Here is a 19487-nt window from a genome sequence, read left to right as displayed (position 1 = left end):
TACGGTGAGTAACCACTCTGCTTCCTAATGTTTGACTTATTACATCTGGCTCAAAAGTGATTGCAAACAGATTCTCCCAGCGCAGATGGTGGAAAGGGACGTCATGGACAGGTTCAGCCACTCCCTTCTCAGGGCGGTTCAGTCCTGGGTTGCTCAGGGAGATCCCCGGAATGCCAATGACCTGGTGGGCACGGTAGAGAATACCAGGGAGGTTGAGAGATCCTTAGAGAAACAAGGGGCTGTAGCTTCTCCATATTGGGGTCCCCAAAAGGAAGAAAGAATGACACCCAAATAAAAGGTACTACAGTCGCAAATGGGAGCATCCAAGGTCCCAAGGGGTGCCTGAGTTATTGCATAAGGCCCCCATAAATATGATTTGTTGGAAGTGTCACTCCCCAGGTCGCATAGCTACCCGTTGACCCATGACCACCAAGCCGATAGACTACAACATGGGTTGGCGTTGCTCATCTTATGCATACCCTGCCTGCACTGTTGACTCTCAACCTGGTGAGGGGCCACAGGCATATCCCAGGTCAGTGAACGAGGTGCCAATGACTGGTTTGTTGGACAAAGGGAGTTTGATGTCCCTAATAAAGGGCCAAATAAGGGGAAAAAAGGGCAAACTGTGTCACTATGTCACATGATTTTAGTGTCAAGAACTTGTCACACCCTGTTCTAATAGAGTGGGACTTTGCCTTGTTTTGAGACTTGTTGGGGGGGAATGGAATTTCTGGGTTTCTCAGTCAACAACCAGGGCACCTCTGAAGGAACCCCATCGTAGTCTGAGTCTGTTGGGTTTCCCCTTTGTTTGCTGATTGGCTATGAAAATGAGGACACTCTCCCAGAGACCAACATTCCTGAGCGGGGCGTGTCCAGAGGTAACTTTGGAACTGCTCAACTCAGGGACTTTACTCTTAAAAAGGGGCGTTTGGAAACGTTACGGTTTTAAAACAGGAGTTACTCAAGAACCAGGGGCCGACACTAGGTATTCATATTTTGCAAATGTGGAATTATTCTATTTTGTCTGCAAGCAGAAAGGTGAGGTATTAGAACAGTTGATGGTACCAAGACCGTACAGGCACAGGGTGTTAGACATGGCCTATATTCATGTCTTCGGTAGCCATCTCGGGGTAGACAAAACACAGGAACAGATCCTCCAGAGGTTCTTCTGACCCCGCTGTCGCTGAGAGATTTTTAATTATTGCAGGTCATGTCCCATCTGCCAGCTAACCGCCCTGATTGCTCAGTTGCACAGCCCCTTAGTGCTGTTACCCATTACTAAAGTCCCCTTTAATTGCATAGCAATGGATTTAGTGGGACCCCTGGGTCGTCTGCCAGAGGGCATCAGTGGGTATGTATTATGCTACATGGTACCCGGAGGCAGTACCATAGAGAAATTTCTCTGCTAAGAATATAGCTAAAGAACTGATCCAAATCTTTTCCTGAACTGGACTGCCAAAAGAGATCCTGATGGACCAATGGACCCCATTAATCTCAAAAGTTATGAGGCAATTATGCAAAAGCCCTCCAGATCACACAACTTAGTTCCTCCGTATACTACTGCTGAATCATGGAACGGTTAAATAAAATGTTGAAGGCCATGCTAAAAGAAGGTGGTGGAAAAGGACAGCCAAGACTGGGACTGTCTACTACAGTACCTGTTCTTCTCCTTCAGAGAAGTCCCTTAGGCCTCTACGGTGTTTTCCCTATTTGAGCTGTTGTAAGGCCAACACCCTCATAGACTTCTGGCTATAGCGAAAGTGACCTGGAAAGCAGAGAATAGAACCTACAAGAGCACAATCGAGCATGTGACCCAAATGCAAAAAAAAATTGCTGAAGTGACACACATCGAGAGAGAACACCTCCTCCAGGCACAAGAGCACAGTAGAGGGTGTACAGTCAGTCAGCAAGGGAGAGACAATTCAGCCCGGGAGTGTACTGATGCCCATACAGAGGAATGAAAATTTCTGACTAATTGGCAAGGCCCCTATGAAGTGGTCAAAAATTTGGGTGAAGTTATTTATAAAATCCATCAATGAGGGAGAAGGAAGCCCTACCAGGTGTACCCCTTCAATGTCATCAAGCCATGATGAGTTAGGGAACCCCGGGAAGCTCAGCCTTTGGTCGCTAAGTCCAAAGCAGACGTGAAAATTGTCAAGGTGGCAGAGATGTTGTAACCTGCCCAGAAGCAACAGTGCTGGGAATTGCTTCATCAGAACAGAGATTTGTTCTCAGACGTGACAGATTGTACTCCGGTCATAGAACATGAGATCATCACGGAACCTCATGTCTGAGTGATTTTGAAGCCATATCTGATATCCCAGGCCTGATGAGTTAATCTTGAAGGAGCTGAAGTGGATGTTGGACCTAGGAGTGACTGATTATTCCAAGAGAGACTAGTCCAGTCCTATTGTCTTGGTGCTGAAACCAGATGGAGAATGGTGGTTCTCAAAACTACTACAAAAGGTTGAACCAGGTTTTCAAGTTCGACATATATCCATTGCCCCATGTCGATGACCTCATTGACAGGCTAGGGCCAGCCCACTACATCACCACCCTGGACCTCACAAAAGGGTATTGGCAGAGTCTCCTTTCCAAAGGAGAAGAATGCCTTTTCAACGCCAGATGGTCGTTTCCAGTATGTCTGGATGCCATTTGGGCTGAAAGGAGCTGCAGCCACCTTCCAGAGAGCCAAAGACCAAATCTACCACAAGAACTATGCAGCTACCACAAGAAATATGCAGCGACCTGCCTGGATGACATTGTGATCTTCAACCAGGATTGGGGAAGCGATCTCGGCCAGGTCCAGGTGACTTTGATGCATTAAGGAAAGCGAGGATTTTTGTCAACCCGAAGAAATGTGCTGCGATATGGAAGAAGCCAGATACTTAGGCTATGTCGTGGGCAGGGGTAAGATCATATCCCAAGCAAATAAGGTGGATGCAATCCAGAACTAGCCACAACCGCTCTCAAAGAAACAAACTAGGGAGTTCATGGGCATCGTGGGCTACTACTGTAGCTTAATCCCGAACTTTGCGATAATAGACACAATCCTGACCACCCTCCTTAAGGGCACAAAGTCAGCTATGGTCAAGTGGTCTCCAGCAGCGGAGGCATCCTTCTAAGAACTGAAGCTAGCCCTGCATAAACAACCTGTGTGGGTCGCACAAAACTGCAATAAGGAGTCTGTGGTCCAGACAGACGCATCAGAGATCAGGTTAGGTCTTGTCTTGTCAGAAGAAGTGAACAACGAAGAACACCCAATAATTTACCCGAGTCTGAAACGGTCTTACTACGAGAAGAATTATTCCATTGTGGAGAAGTGTTTAGCTATAAAGCGTACATTGGACACTCTAAGATACTAATCTAAATTTCCAGGTAGTGTCAGACCATGCCCCTTTGAGATTGATGTGCAAAAAGAAAGGGAATAATGCCAGAGTAACTAGGTGGTTCCTTGCACTCCAGAACTTTAGCTTCTATGTAGAGCATAGGCCCGGGAAACTATATGTCAATGTTGACACTCTGTCAAGAGTTCACTGTCTGTTGTTGGACAGTGCCAAGCATCTCAGCTTTGGCAGACGGGGAGGTTTTGTAAGATGGCCACCGGATATGTCATGGAGTGGAGATATGCATCACAGAGGTGGTTATTCTCTGTGAGGTAAACCTGGAAGCTAGCTCCAGTATGTATAGTATTAAGAGGAGGAATAAGGCTGACTAGTAAGAGAGCTGGGCGAGACTGGCTGCTCATATATCCCCACATTGGGGCATCCCATGGTGTACACTATTCCATGTGGGTTCATTAGTCTGTGTGGAGGTAAGAAATCCTCCTGCGTAAAGTCTACATGTTTAGTCTTGTGTGCTGCACTCTCGTTGTAGTGCCTTTATTAGTACTATGTATTCTGTGGTCCTGCAAAGAAAGGCTGTTTATTTTTTTTTTGTGGTTTGCTTTATGAATTCTTAATGAAAGAGTCTTGCATGTTTTGTTTAAAGTTGCCTCCTGTGTCTACCTGAAACATCGCTGAGTGAGCCAAATTTCTACACAGTTTAAAGTAAAACAGAACTTAGTGGTAAAAATACAATTGACATTCACGAAGAACAGTGAGATAATGAGGTTTTTAGATATGTAACCTGTGAAACCCTAAAGCACTCAAATCCCTAATATTAGTCAACTTTGGAAAAAACCCTGAGCTCTGATTGTTACCAAAGTATGAAAAGAAACCAACTTCATAAGAACAGGGCAAAGTTACCTGAAAGTTACCAGCACCTGAAAAGGGAAAGTAATTTATGAAGGCCAATGAAGGCTAAATTTATTGGGGAGAATTTTTTTTTTTATGGCAAAATTGGTGCCAGATAGAAAAATTCTGATTGCAAATTCAGAGTCAGCATATAACTAGAACAACCTACAGTACTCAATTAACAAAATCTCTGTTGATCAGTGTAATTTTTTAAAAGAAGTGATCGCAGCAGTAGTCGTACCAAACACAGACGCATATATCACTGTATGTCTCCTCACAATGGGAAATTAATCATTACTCGTGTAACGTTTATTGAACTCAAGCAGAAGGGGGGGGGTTAGAAATACACACACACACACTCTAGATGTTGTTGTGTGTAGTTGCAAAGTGTTTGTGTAGGGCGCTGTAAATGTTCTGGGTGTTGTCTGGGTGTGGGGGGTGTGTGAGAGCGGTGTTTGTGTGTTGCGTTGTGTGTGTTACGTTTGTGGAGCGCTGCGTGTCTGCAGCGTTGTGTGTGTGTGTGTGGTGCGTGTGTGTGTTTTGGGGGGAGGTATGTTTTGTGCGGTGTGTGTTGGAGGAGTAGTCCTGGGGAGAGAGAAGTATAATAGGTGGAGTAGTCCTGGGGGGTGGGGAGCACACACACATACATATATACATATATATTATAATATACACACACACACACATATACATATACATATGTGTGTGTGTGTGTGTGTGTGTGTGTGTGTGTGTGTGTGTGTGTATATATATTATATATATATATATATATATATATATATTACACACACACACACACACATTATATACACATATATGCACACATACATACATACATACATACATACATACATACACACACACACACCTTCACACTGACTACCTTTAAATACATCACATAGGAGACACAGACTGCTCTACATCATAAATACAGCTGAAGACAAAATGCCATCAATGTATAGGGGAACTCTGGTGCTGCATTACTGCTATATGAAAAAATGAGAAATGAGATTTTTAGTTTATGAATTGGCCAATGCATGTAAGCCCGGAAACCAACGGCAAGGTAAATCTCAATATTCCGGGTCCCTAACTAAAATGTCACTATCTAGGTTAAAAACATCAGTGTCTGGGCAACTAGACTAGAAAAAATCTAACTAGAATTGCCTATATTTGGACTAACCTCCATGCCTGGGCAGCTAGGACTCCTGGTATAAGGATTATGAACACAGCCTGGTTTGTAGGGTGGAGTGCTCAGTCAGAAAAAGACTCACTACAAATATTTAAAAAAACTGACCCACACATCCTACAAGTGTGTATAGGTGCCAGCTGAAAAAACATAGCAAATACAAAATGGATACAGCTGCACACTACATGCCATCAATGTATAAGGGAACTCTGGTACTGCATTACTGCTATATGAAAAAATGAAAAAAAAAAAAAAATTCATATAGCAGTAATGCAGTACCAGAATTCCCTTATACATTGCAGCTGTATGTATCTTGTAATTATGTTTTTTCAGCTGGCACCTATACACACTTGTAGGATGTGCGGGTCAGTTTTTTTTTTTAAATATTTGCTCTATACATTACACAGGATATACAGACTCTGCTGTAAACCTCACTTAGGCTAGGGCCCCACTTTGCGTTCTACTTGCAGTTCAGAACGCACGTTTCGGATTTAATTGATTTGACCAAAGTTGCCTTTTTCAGAAATTTAGCGCTGAAGACGCATGCGTATTTACCGCGTTTTAGATGCGTTTTCAGCGCTTTTTACCTGCTTTTCCACCTGCGTTTTGAACATCATGACACTGCTAAATAAAGTTTAAATAGTCAAACTCAATGAAAAATTTGGAAAAAAAAGTAACAAATCTATATTTTTGTGAAAAATAATGAAAATAGATTAATTTAATGAAATTATAGCGGTAATATAATAATTAATGGAAAAGGTGCAATAATTTATGAAAAATCTTATTTTTAATTGTCGGTCTTTGTGTGTGTGTGTGTGTGTAAAGGGACATATGAAATCATTATTTTGAAGTCCAAAACGCATGTTTTCTGCACTGGAAAAGCAGGTAAAACGCAGGAATTTGCTGGAATCTTGTTTTTTGCCATTTCTCATTGACTTCAATGTTAGCAAAACGCACCCAAAATGGCAAAAACAATTGACATGCTGCTTCTTTGAACGCATGGTTTTTGCCACAAAATACGCAAATTAAACGCAGCGTTTTAAAACGCAAAGTGGGGTCAGAAATTTCACAATTTCCATAGGATAACATGGAAAAACAAAACGCAAGCCATTTAACGCTGCAGCTCAAAACGCTGCAGAAACGCAGGTTAAAAACGCAAAGTGGGGCCCTAGCCTTAGGGTGGCTTTACACGCTGCGATCCGGCCCTATATCGCTAGCATGAGACCCGCCCCCATCGTTTGTGCGCGACGGGCATATCGCTGCCCGTTGCGCACAAAATCGCGCACCCCCGTCACACGTACTTACCTGCCCTTCGACGTCGCTGTGACCGGCAAACCGCCTCCTTTCTAAGGGGGCAGTCCGTTCGGCGTCACAGCGACGTCGCTAAGCGGCCGCGCAATGAAAGCGGAGGGGCGAAGATGAGCGGGCCAAACATCCCGCCCACCACCTTCCTTCCGCATTGTGGCCGGAGGCAGGTAAGGAGATGATCCTCGTTCCTGCGGCGTCACATGTAGCGATGTGTGCTGCTGCAGGGACGAGGATCAACTTCGCCCCAGCGACAACTGGCAGCGGACCCCCATGTCAGCGAGGAGCGATTTTGGACGTTTTTGCAACGATCCAAAATCGCTCCTAGGAGTCACACGCTACGACATCGCTACAGCGGCCAGATGTGAGTCACAAAATCCGTGACCCCAACGAGATCGCTGTAGCGAAATCGTAACGTGTAAAGCCCGCTTTAGGATACCCTGAGGCTGGTGGATTTACATTGCTGAACACACAAAGTGTTGTATACACCACAAAGGCAGAAACTGGATAGGAGACAGACAAAGTGCATTAACTTGGTCTATGAAAAAACATCCTGGCACTGGCGGGCATCAGACTTAGGCGGGCTTTGCACGTTGCGACATCGCAAGCCAATGCTGCGATGTCGCACGCGATAGTCCCCGCCCCCGTCGCAGCAGCAATATCGTGTGATAGCTAGCGTAGCGAAAATTATCGCTACGCCAGCTTCACATGCACTCACCTGCCCTGCGACCGTCGCTCTGGCCGGCGACAAGCCTCCTTCCTAAGGGGGCGGGTCGTGCGGCGTCATAGCGACGTCACACGGCAGGCGGCCAATAGCGGCGGAGGGGCGGAGATGAGCAGGATGTAAACATCCCGCCCACCTCCTTACTTCCGCATATCCTACGAAAGCCGCGGTGACGCCGGTAAGAGATGTTCCTCGCTCCTGCGACTTCACACACAGCGATGTGTGCTGCCGCAGGAGCGAGGAACAACATCGGACCGTCGCGTCAGCGTATAATTTTGGATTACGCCGACACTGCACCGATGATACGATTACGACGATTTTGCGCTCGTTAATCGTATCATCTAGGCTTTACACACTTAGATGTCGCATGCGATGCCTTATGTGCGTCACTTTCAATTTGACCCCACCGACATCGCACCTGCGATGTCGTAGTGTGCAAAGCCGCCCTTAGTCCAACGTTTGATTGTGTTCTGCAGGAAAAAAAAAAAATGTAAAAAAAAAAAAAAAAAAAAAAAAAGGGCTGCCCTAGCACTGTGGCCAGCTGGAAATCTAACTGAGGGCCAGATGTCCACTACCCCTGGTTTATTAGGAAAGAAGCTCAGAAAGGTAACCTTTTTTTGTACGCAAGAAAAAAGAAAACAAAAAAAAATAAAAAACGATGACAGATGGATGGTAAAAACGGACACATGAAATAAAAATGGATGAAAATTAAATCCTGCTCACTAATGGAAAACACACACACACACACACACACACACATTTTATCTTCAGACCCTGTCTAATAAACCGAACTGTCATCTTCAGCAATGGTTCGGGTCTATAGAATATTTTCTCATTATTAAGCTTTTTCGCTATAACCAATTATGTTTTATATAACAAACATTTAGTAATGTAAGTAAATACCAATTCCCAAATGATCAAAACTCAATAACTCATTACAGTTCCCACCCTGTAAATAAGTTATCATATAAAACGTATAAAATATTAATAGATATTCTCCTGGATGCCGGATTTAAAACCCACACTCCTTGTGATTACTTATTTAATGGTTTCACAAAACTGCGTTGTAAGCAAATACTTAAGAATTTGCCTCCAGCTCATTGTCACTGGGTAGGAATCATACAGTGTATTACTGCAAGACTGAAACCACTTAAAAAGTGTTACACGGTAATTAAATTCTTTACACCAGGAATATTTGGGCTTATTTCTTAAAGGGAACCAGTCATGTAAAAAAAAATAAGCACGCTATTAAACGGCAGATAGACCCCATATCTGTACATTAATATTGTTCTGACATCGTGTGGTCGAGAGCCCCGCTGCCAGGAGGAAATTAACTTTATTCTTCCCGGAAAACTCAGGCTTTCAGTCAAACAGGCGCGGCCAACACGGTTTCAGTTACTGCACTGACCATAGTGAAAGGCATGAAGTGCCTTCCAGTTACATGACAGCTACAGCCAATCACAGCCTTTAGCGGTCAGGTGACCTAATGATTGAAGGCCAAAGCGGCCTGTGCTGGAAACACGTGAGTTAGTGCCAATGATTGTACATGCTTTAAATTTTTTTTTGTGAATACAGGAATGGAAATAATAAAGCTTTTGCTGTATTAAAGGTGACCATTCTAAATCGCCACAAGATCATAGACCCAATTTATCAAGCAGTTTCCATCAGTTTAATGACATAAAACTGCTTATAATGTCTCAGGTTTTTTGTGAACCTCATAATTCCACAAGATCTTTTATACTTCTCACGTTTTTATGCCTGTCCCAAGCAGGAACGCCAACTGTATGCTAAGTGAGTGCAGCTTAGCTAAAAAGGGTTGTGGCAGAGAGCGACCGATCAATTCCTCAATTTCCACCAGTCCCTGATTGAAGAACATTTCTTCCGGTGGAGCATGGCAGCTGAAAGATGTGCCAAATTCATTAGGGGGTCCAAACTTCTGAGTGAATTTGGTGCATCTTCCACCAGTGCCCCCTTCATCAAGACTAACAAACAATGACCCAGTCATGCTGAAATCAGGACCATAGTATTTATTAGGAGGTCTGTACTAGGAGGAGGAGGACTTCCTATTGAATACTGCCAATAATTAACTCTGGTGATCTCCATATTTTTCCCCAAGAGCTTTCACATGTCCCATCTTACAGCCTTACATCCAATGCAAAAAAATAATTACTTTCAGTATCCTCTAGTAATACTGTAAGAAACCCAACTAGTTGGGGCTTTGTGGTGCTAAACTTACCAAAGCGTGCTATACTACGTACATCATGATCAAAACACACGTCTTTACGGGGGTACGTACCATAGATGAATTCCTTGGAAAGATTAAAAGACATATGCCAATTATCTATATATTGGCATGTTTTTGACACATTAAGGCTAGTTTCACACATCCAGCTTTTCGCCGGTTTGACGGATTCGGCGCAGGCCAGTACAGTGTATACAGTACAATGGAAGTGCTGTAACTTCCGGGTCACATGCTCCGGTCACATGACAGCATGTGACCGGAGCTTGTCGTGCTGCCACTGTACACAGTGTACTGGCGTGTGCCGAATCCGGCAAACCGGCGAGAAGCCGGATGTGTGAAACTAGCCTTAAACTTTAAAATAACGCCTAGTGTCCTGTAGGACATATTCATTAACCATTTACGACACTTTGTGAAACTCTAGGGAAATTTGGTGCAGTTTGCTGGTCAGCCTGGATCTAGACACATTGAAGTTAGTGTACATGAATAAAAAGTGTTGCCAAACACCTTCCGAGATGGTTAAACATGCAATGAATCTATCCAACCTTGTGTGATATTTTCATAAATTTGTCACAGGTATCAGCACACACACACACACACACACACACATTATATACACATATATGCACACATACATACATACATACATACATACATACATACATACATACATACACACACACACACCTTCACACTGACTACCTTTAAATACATCACATAGGAGACACAGACTGCTCTACATCATAAATACAGCTGAAGACAAAATGCCATCAATGTATAGGGGAACTCTGGTGCTGCATTACTGCTATATGAAAAAATGAGAAATGAGATTTTTAGTTTATGAATTGGCCAATGCATGTAAGCCCGGAAACCAACGGCAAGGTAAATCTCAATATTCCGGGTCCCTAACTAAAATGTCACTATCTAGGTTAAAAACATCAGTGTCTGGGCAACTAGACTAGAAAAAATCTAACTAGAATTGCCTATATTTGGACTAACCTCCATGCCTGGGCAGCTAGGACTCCTGGTATAAGGATTATGAACACAGCCTGGTTTGTAGGGTGGAGTGCTCAGTCAGAAAAAGACTCACTACAAATATTTAAAAAAACTGACCCACACATCCTACAAGTGTGTATAGGTGCCAGCTGAAAAAACATAGCAAATACAAAATGGATACAGCTGCACACTACATGCCATCAATGTATAAGGGAACTCTGGTACTGCATTACTGCTATATGAAAAAATGAAAAAAAAAAAAAATTCATATAGCAGTAATGCAGTACCAGAATTCCCTTATACATTGCAGCTGTATGTATCTTGTAATTATGTTTTTTCAGCTGGCACCTATACACACTTGTAGGATGTGCGGGTCAGTTTTTTTTTTTAAATATTTGCTCTATACATTACACAGGATATACAGACTCTGCTGTAAACCTCACTTAGGCTAGGGCCCCACTTTGCGTTCTACTTGCAGTTCAGAACGCACGTTTCGGATTTAATTGATTTGACCAAAGTTGCCTTTTTCAGAAATTTAGCGCTGAAGACGCATGCGTATTTACCGCGTTTTAGATGCGTTTTCAGCGCTTTTTACCTGCTTTTCCACCTGCGTTTTGAACATCATGACACTGCTAAATAAAGTTTAAATAGTCAAACTCAATGAAAAATTTGGAAAAAAAGTAACAAATCTATATTTTTGTGAAAAATAATGAAAATAGATTAATTTAATGAAATTATAGCGGTAATATAATAATTAATGGAAAAGGTGCAATAATTTATGAAAAATCTTATTTTTAATTGTCGGTCTTTGTGTGTGTGTGTGTGTGTAAAGGGACATATGAAATCATTATTTTGAAGTCCAAAACGCATGTTTTCTGCACTGGAAAAGCAGGTAAAACGCAGGAATTTGCTGGAATCTTGTTTTTTGCCATTTCTCATTGACTTCAATGTTAGCAAAACGCACCCAAAATGGCAAAAACAATTGACATGCTGCTTCTTTGAACGCATGGTTTTTGCCACAAAATACGCAAATTAAACGCAGCGTTTTAAAACGCAAAGTGGGGTCAGAAATTTCACAATTTCCATAGGATAACATGGAAAAACAAAACGCAAGCCATTTAACGCTGCAGCTCAAAACGCTGCAGAAACGCAGGTTAAAAACGCAAAGTGGGGCCCTAGCCTTAGGGTGGCTTTACACGCTGCGATCCGGCCCTATATCGCTAGCATGAGACCCGCCCCCATCGTTTGTGCGCGACGGGCATATCGCTGCCCGTTGCGCACAAAATCGCGCACCCCCGTCACACGTACTTACCTGCCCTTCGACGTCGCTGTGACCGGCAAACCGCCTCCTTTCTAAGGGGGCAGTCCGTTCGGCGTCACAGCGACGTCGCTAAGCGGCCGCGCAATGAAAGCGGAGGGGCGAAGATGAGCGGGCCAAACATCCCGCCCACCACCTTCCTTCCGCATTGTGGCCGGAGGCAGGTAAGGAGATGATCCTCGTTCCTGCGGCGTCACATGTAGCGATGTGTGCTGCTGCAGGGACGAGGATCAACTTCGCCCCAGCGACAACTGGCAGCGGACCCCCATGTCAGCGAGGAGCGATTTTGGACGTTTTTGCAACGATCCAAAATCGCTCCTAGGAGTCACACGCTACGACATCGCTACAGCGGCCAGATGTGAGTCACAAAATCCGTGACCCCAACGAGATCGCTGTAGCGAAATCGTAACGTGTAAAGCCCGCTTTAGGATACCCTGAGGCTGGTGGATTTACATTGCTGAACACACAAAGTGTTGTATACACCACAAAGGCAGAAACTGGATAGGAGACAGACAAAGTGCATTAACTTGGTCTATGAAAAAACATCCTGGCACTGGCGGGCATCAGACTTAGGCGGGCTTTGCACGTTGCGACATCGCAAGCCAATGCTGCGATGTCGCACGCGATAGTCCCCGCCCCCGTCGCAGCAGCAATATCGTGTGATAGCTAGCGTAGCGAAAATTATCGCTACGCCAGCTTCACATGCACTCACCTGCCCTGCGACCGTCGCTCTGGCCGGCGACAAGCCTCCTTCCTAAGGGGGCGGGTCGTGCGGCGTCATAGCGACGTCACACGGCAGGCGGCCAATAGCGGCGGAGGGGCGGAGATGAGCAGGATGTAAACATCCCGCCCACCTCCTTACTTCCGCATATCCTACGAAAGCCGCGGTGACGCCGGTAAGAGATGTTCCTCGCTCCTGCGACTTCACACACAGCGATGTGTGCTGCCGCAGGAGCGAGGAACAACATCGGACCGTCGCGTCAGCGTATAATTTTGGATTACGCCGACACTGCACCGATGATACGATTACGACGATTTTGCGCTCGTTAATCGTATCATCTAGGCTTTACACACTTAGATGTCGCATGCGATGCCTTATGTGCGTCACTTTCAATTTGACCCCACCGACATCGCACCTGCGATGTCGTAGTGTGCAAAGCCGCCCTTAGTCCAACGTTTGATTGTGTTCTGCAGGAAAAAAAAAAAAATGTAAAAAAAAAAAAAAAAGGGCTGCCCTAGCACTGTGGCCAGCTGGAAATCTAACTGAGGGCCAGATGTCCACTACCCCTGGTTTATTAGGAAAGAAGCTCAGAAAGGTAACCTTTTTTTGTACGCAAGAAAAAAGAAAACAAAAAAAAATAAAAAACGATGACAGATGGATGGTAAAAACGGACACATGAAATAAAAATGGATGAAAATTAAATCCTGCTCACTAATGGAAAACACACACACACACACACACACACACATTTTATCTTCAGACCCTGTCTAATAAACCGAACTGTCATCTTCAGCAATGGTTCGGGTCTATAGAATATTTTCTCATTATTAAGCTTTTTCGCTATAACCAATTATGTTTTATATAACAAACATTTAGTAATGTAAGTAAATACCAATTCCCAAATGATCAAAACTCAATAACTCATTACAGTTCCCACCCTGTAAATAAGTTATCATATAAAACGTATAAAATATTAATAGATATTCTCCTGGATGCCGGATTTAAAACCCACACTCCTTGTGATTACTTATTTAATGGTTTCACAAAACTGCGTTGTAAGCAAATACTTAAGAATTTGCCTCCAGCTCATTGTCACTGGGTAGGAATCATACAGTGTATTACTGCAAGACTGAAACCACTTAAAAAGTGTTACACGGTAATTAAATTCTTTACACCAGGAATATTTGGGCTTATTTCTTAAAGGGAACCAGTCATGTAAAAAAAAATAAGCACGCTATTAAACGGCAGATAGACCCCATATCTGTACATTAATATTGTTCTGACATCGTGTGGTCGAGAGCCCCGCTGCCAGGAGGAAATTAACTTTATTCTTCCCGGAAAACTCAGGCTTTCAGTCAAACAGGCGCGGCCAACACGGTTTCAGTTACTGCACTGACCATAGTGAAAGGCATGAAGTGCCTTCCAGTTACATGACAGCTACAGCCAATCACAGCCTTTAGCGGTCAGGTGACCTAATGATTGAAGGCCAAAGCGGCCTGTGCTGGAAACACGTGAGTTAGTGCCAATGATTGTACATGCTTTAAATTTTTTTTTGTGAATACAGGAATGGAAATAATAAAGCTTTTGCTGTATTAAAGGTGACCATTCTAAATCGCCACAAGATCATAGACCCAATTTATCAAGCAGTTTCCATCAGTTTAATGACATAAAACTGCTTATAATGTCTCAGGTTTTTTGTGAACCTCATAATTCCACAAGATCTTTTATACTTCTCACGTTTTTATGCCTGTCCCAAGCAGGAACGCCAACTGTATGCTAAGTGAGTGCAGCTTAGCTAAAAAGGGTTGTGGCAGAGAGCGACCGATCAATTCCTCAATTTCCACCAGTCCCTGATTGAAGAACATTTCTTCCGGTGGAGCATGGCAGCTGAAAGATGTGCCAAATTCATTAGGGGGTCCAAACTTCTGAGTGAATTTGGTGCATCTTCCACCAGTGCCCCCTTCATCAAGACTAACAAACAATGACCCAGTCATGCTGAAATCAGGACCATAGTATTTATTAGGAGGTCTGTACTAGGAGGAGGAGGACTTCCTATTGAATACTGCCAATAATTAACTCTGGTGATCTCCATATTTTTCCCCAAGAGCTTTCACATGTCCCATCTTACAGCCTTACATCCAATGCAAAAAAATAATTACTTTCAGTATCCTCTAGTAATACTGTAAGAAACCCAACTAGTTGGGGCTTTGTGGTGCTAAACTTACCAAAGCGTGCTATACTACGTACATCATGATCAAAACACACGTCTTTACGGGGGTACGTACCATAGATGAATTCCTTGGAAAGATTAAAAGACATATGCCAATTATCTATATATTGGCATGTTTTTGACACATTAAGGCTAGTTTCACACATCCAGCTTTTCGCCGGTTTGACGGATTCGGCGCTGGCCAGTACAGTGTATACAGTACAATGGAAGTGCTGTAACTTCCGGGTCACATGCTCCGGTCACATGACAGCATGTGACCGGAGCTTGTCGTGCTGCCACTGTACACAGTGTACTGGCGTGTGCCGAATCCGGCAAACCGGCGAGAAGCCGGATGTGTGAAACTAGCCTTAAACTTTAAAATAACGCCTAGTGTCCTGTAGGACATATTCATTAACCATTTACGACACTTTGTGAAACTCTAGGGAAATTTGGTGCAGTTTGCTGGTCAGCCTGGATCTAGACACATTGAAGTTAGTGTACATGAATAAAAAGTGTTGCCAAACACCTTCCGAGATGGTTAAACATGCAATGAATCTATCCAACCTTGTGTGATATTTTCATAAATTTGTCACAGGTATCAGCAAACATTGACTTTGGCAAAAGTGCGTTAAAAATAGCGTTCAGTAATACAGTTTGCCTATAGTTGTGTTATTAATTGGTGTGTGACTAAACCAGAAGAAGAAGTGACAGGAAAACAAGACCATAAAAAGATACATGGAAACAGGTACAGCCTAATATTACCCTCGTCACATAATGAATGGCCGCTTTATTAGACACCGATCTAGTAGCATGCTGGATGGACAGCACGGTGGCTCTGTTTTGCAGCGCTGGGGTCCTGGGTTCAAATCCCACCAAGGACACCATCTGCAAGGAGTTTGTATGTTCTCCCCGTGTTTGCGTAGGTTTCCTCACTCGAAAAACAAACAGATAGGGACTCTAGATTGTGAGCGCAAATGGGGACAGTGTTGCCAATGTATGTAAAGCGCTGTGGAATTAATAGCGCTATATAAATGAATAAATATTAGCATTATTATCTCATTTGGCCTCCAAAACCACAGCAAGTCATTGCAGATAGATGCCATTTGGTGTTGAAATTGTTCTGTAGGATATTGGCCAATATAGACAGAATAGTATCTCACTATTACTGGAAATTACATGGAGGTACTGACAATCTTTTTAACCTGCTCTATCTCGTCTGTGAGATGCTCGATAGAATTAACAATCTGGTGAATGAAAAGACAAGGGAAGAAAGTAAAGTTGGCAGTCATGTGCCTGGATGCTATTCCAACCTTGTGGCATGCTACATTGTCTTGCTGCTATAAGAGAAGCTGTATTGAAGGGATAAACTTGGTGGGGCCGCTAGGCTTAGGCAATCCTAAATGTCCATCCACAGGTGTCAGAAGACTTAGGGTGCAGCAAGAAAACATTCCCCTTCATTATTATTCCACCTTCACCAGTCTAAATTGTTCACACCTTACAGGAAGGGTTTGTCAATTTATGCTAGATGGGCCAAATTCTGACCCTTCCATCAGCACAGGACAATACAAATCTGGATTTAACTGACCAGGCAATGTTTTCCAATGCTCAGGGATCCAATTTTTGTGCTCCTTTGCCCCCTCGATTCTTGCGAGTTTGCCTTAAGGGGGCTTTACACGCTACGACATCGCTAATGCGAACTCGTTGGGGTCACGGAATTGGTGACGCACATCCGGCCGCATTAGCGATGCCGTTGCGTGTGACACCTATGAGCGATTTTGCATCGTTGCAAAAACATGCAAAATCGCTCATCGGTGACACGGGGGTCCATTCTCAAAAAGCGTTACTGCAGCAGTAACGAAGTTGTTCCTCATTTCTGCGGCAGCACACATCGCTCCGTGTGACACCGCAGGAACGAGGAAGCTCTCCTTACCTGCCTCCCGGCCGCTATGCGGAAGGAAGGTGGGCGGGATATTCGTCCCGCTCATCTCCGACCCTCCGCTTCTATTGGGCGGCGGTTCAGTGACCCAGCTGTGACGCTGAACGAACCGCCCCCTTAGAAAGGAGGCGGTTCACCGGTTACAGCGACGTCGCCGGGCAGGTAAGTACGTGTGACATGTCTGGGCGATGTTGTGCGGCACGGGCAGCGATTTGCCCATGTCGCACAACAGATGGGGGCGGGTACCCACGCTAGCGATATCGGTACCGATATCGCAGCGTGTAAAGTAGCCTTTAGGCAACAATAGCACTTGAACTGATTGTCTGCTCTTGTAGCCTACCAGTGCAAAAAAGTGACCCGTTTTGTATTCGGATATGTTAGTTGGGGCACCAGCATTGTATTTTGCAACACAGTTCACATCCTTTTCATTGAATCCTCCACTGACACCCTTCGTTGACAAGCTCTTTACGTCTACAGGATGTAAGCACAGCTTTGTTCAAAGTAGCTCAGATCATCATTTTTTCCATTCGAATGTGAATTTACACTGAAACTAAACAGAAAACAGTTTTACCTTCTAGTTGTCTGCCATCCACACAACAGTGCTCCAATTGTGAACAGGTAAAACGTGTCAATACTGTAACCATTAGTAAATATATATCTAGATGAAAATCATGTTTACCTAATGGATTCATTTTTGACACGCAGACATCCGGTCAAGTCAAGGTGCTCCAAGTCCCTGCAATTTTTGGCAGTTTCTTCCACGGCAGCATCACTAATGTTCGCGTTAACAGCCAGCGAGAGGGATTTCATTTGCGTGCTTTTCTTCGCTAAGTAACATATTGCATCATCCTTCAGCTGACGACAAGCGGTCACGTCAACAGCCTCCAAATGCTTACAGTGGTCTACCAGACTGCGGAGGGAAAGACAGTCCACCCATTCACAGTGACCTAGACAGATATTCCGTAGGTGGGGACAGCTGAGCGAGACGGCCACCAAGGACTGACGGCTCAACTGGACACAACTGTTCAGATTGATATGAAGGAGGTGGTGGTTCTGCCCAATGACTGGGAGTAGCTCCTGATCTGTTAACCAGTCAGAACAACTTCGTAGGTCAAGTCTTTGTAATACTGAATTGTGTCTAAGCATACTGGAAAAAGCACTTTTGGGTAACTGTGAGCCAAGCTGTCAGAGAAAGGTAAGAGAAACTGTCAGACATATACATAGAAAGATGCATTATTACATTCCACAATATCACACTTTAAAACAGTTGATCTAGACTTCTACGGTAGGGCTGCTACCTCTAATAGGTGGCAGTAGAGACCCTAAGAGGCTATTTGCATACTTTTCCCCCCCAAGAAGCATTGCATGGCCTATAATTCTCCAACCAGAATCATACTTTTCAATGATAAAAGACCAGAATCCTGAGACAGTTGTCTGCAGATTATGTTCCATTTAGAGATGTTTGGTTTAAGATCTAAGTCATGTAGCATGGCTCCTTAAAGGGTTCATTTTGACCTCTAGGATTGTTGCCCCCGATAGATGTCATCAGAGACCCCATTCTCTTCTTCTCTGAAGAGGCCATGTGCATAAATGTCACTCTTATATACATACACTGCACCCCACCAAATTTTACTGGGCGTCTTGAGAGGTTCTATTCTTAGCTTCCTCCTAACAATAATTATATCCAGTAACTTACCACCCTGATATCGGTCATCAGGTTCAGTACATTCAAATAACGTCCATAACCATCTAAAGGGGTATTCCAATCTTAGTAAGTGATGGCGAATTGTTAGGATATGCCCCTTACTTATTGGCTGCTGAGGGTACAAACACTGGACTCCCATCAATCCTGAGAATCAGGGGGCTGCAGTGGCACTGACTTGCATGACACCTGTGCTGCCCCAGATGGCTGAGAACTCAGAAAACAGGAGAAACTGAATGGCTGTAGGGTATTCTGAGGATTAAGGAGAATATCACAGGTCAGACCACCAGAAGTCTATTAACTGAAACCATGATTAATTTTTTGATAACCCATCCAAGAGCAGCAAAAGGTAGAGACGGAGAGCCTGATTCCAGCAATGTGTCACTTACTGGGCTGCTTGCTACAGTTTTGATAAAATGACCATAATTGACTGCTGATCTAATAGTTCTCTGAATGCTGAGCTGTATAACCCTTCCCAGGCGAATTTCCGTATATAGTATGCATAAGCAGAAAGCTACCAATCAGTGGTGGGGACAGGGTTATACAGAGCCCATGAATATGGAAGACTAAAGGCCCAGTCACACACAACGACTTACCAGCGATCCCGAAAATGATGCGACCTGATAAGGATCGCTGGGAGGTCGCTGGTGAGATGTCACACAGTCAGATCTTACCAACGACACAGTAGCGACCTGTATAACAATCTCTGCTGTCATTGGGACCAGGGTGGATAAAAATCAATGTTTTTTTTAAAAAATCAATCGGATTTTTTTGATTTAAATCGGATTTTTTTTATTTAAAATCGGATTTTTTTATTTAAATCGGATTTTTTTCAATAAACTGCTTTTTGAGGAAAATATTTTACCATCCAAAGGTTCTTCCATCATGAGATAAAGCTGAGTTGTTTAACTCAGTA

The 19487-nt window shown here is 43.8% G+C and overlaps 1 protein-coding gene across 2 annotated transcripts in view; it reads right to left on the bottom strand.

Annotated features, from left to right (window-relative positions):
- The window catches only part of FBXL15 (F-box and leucine rich repeat protein 15), a 47971-nt gene that overhangs the window by 5181 nt on the left and 23303 nt on the right, over nt 1-19487 (bottom strand). For both annotated transcript variants that reach the window (XM_075347225.1, XM_075347226.1), the window contains exon 4: nt 17549-18051. In XM_075347225.1, the coding sequence (XP_075203340.1) occupies nt 17549-18051 (503 nt within the window). The remainder of the gene's footprint in view (nt 1-17548; nt 18052-19487) is intronic.

The sequence above is a fragment of the Anomaloglossus baeobatrachus genome, chromosome 5 (assembly GCF_048569485.1).
Source record: "Anomaloglossus baeobatrachus isolate aAnoBae1 chromosome 5, aAnoBae1.hap1, whole genome shotgun sequence".
NCBI lineage: Eukaryota > Metazoa > Chordata > Amphibia > Anura > Aromobatidae > Anomaloglossus > Anomaloglossus baeobatrachus.
The sequence above is the reverse complement of the archived record's forward strand: the minus strand, read 5'-3'. Positions and strand labels throughout refer to the sequence as shown.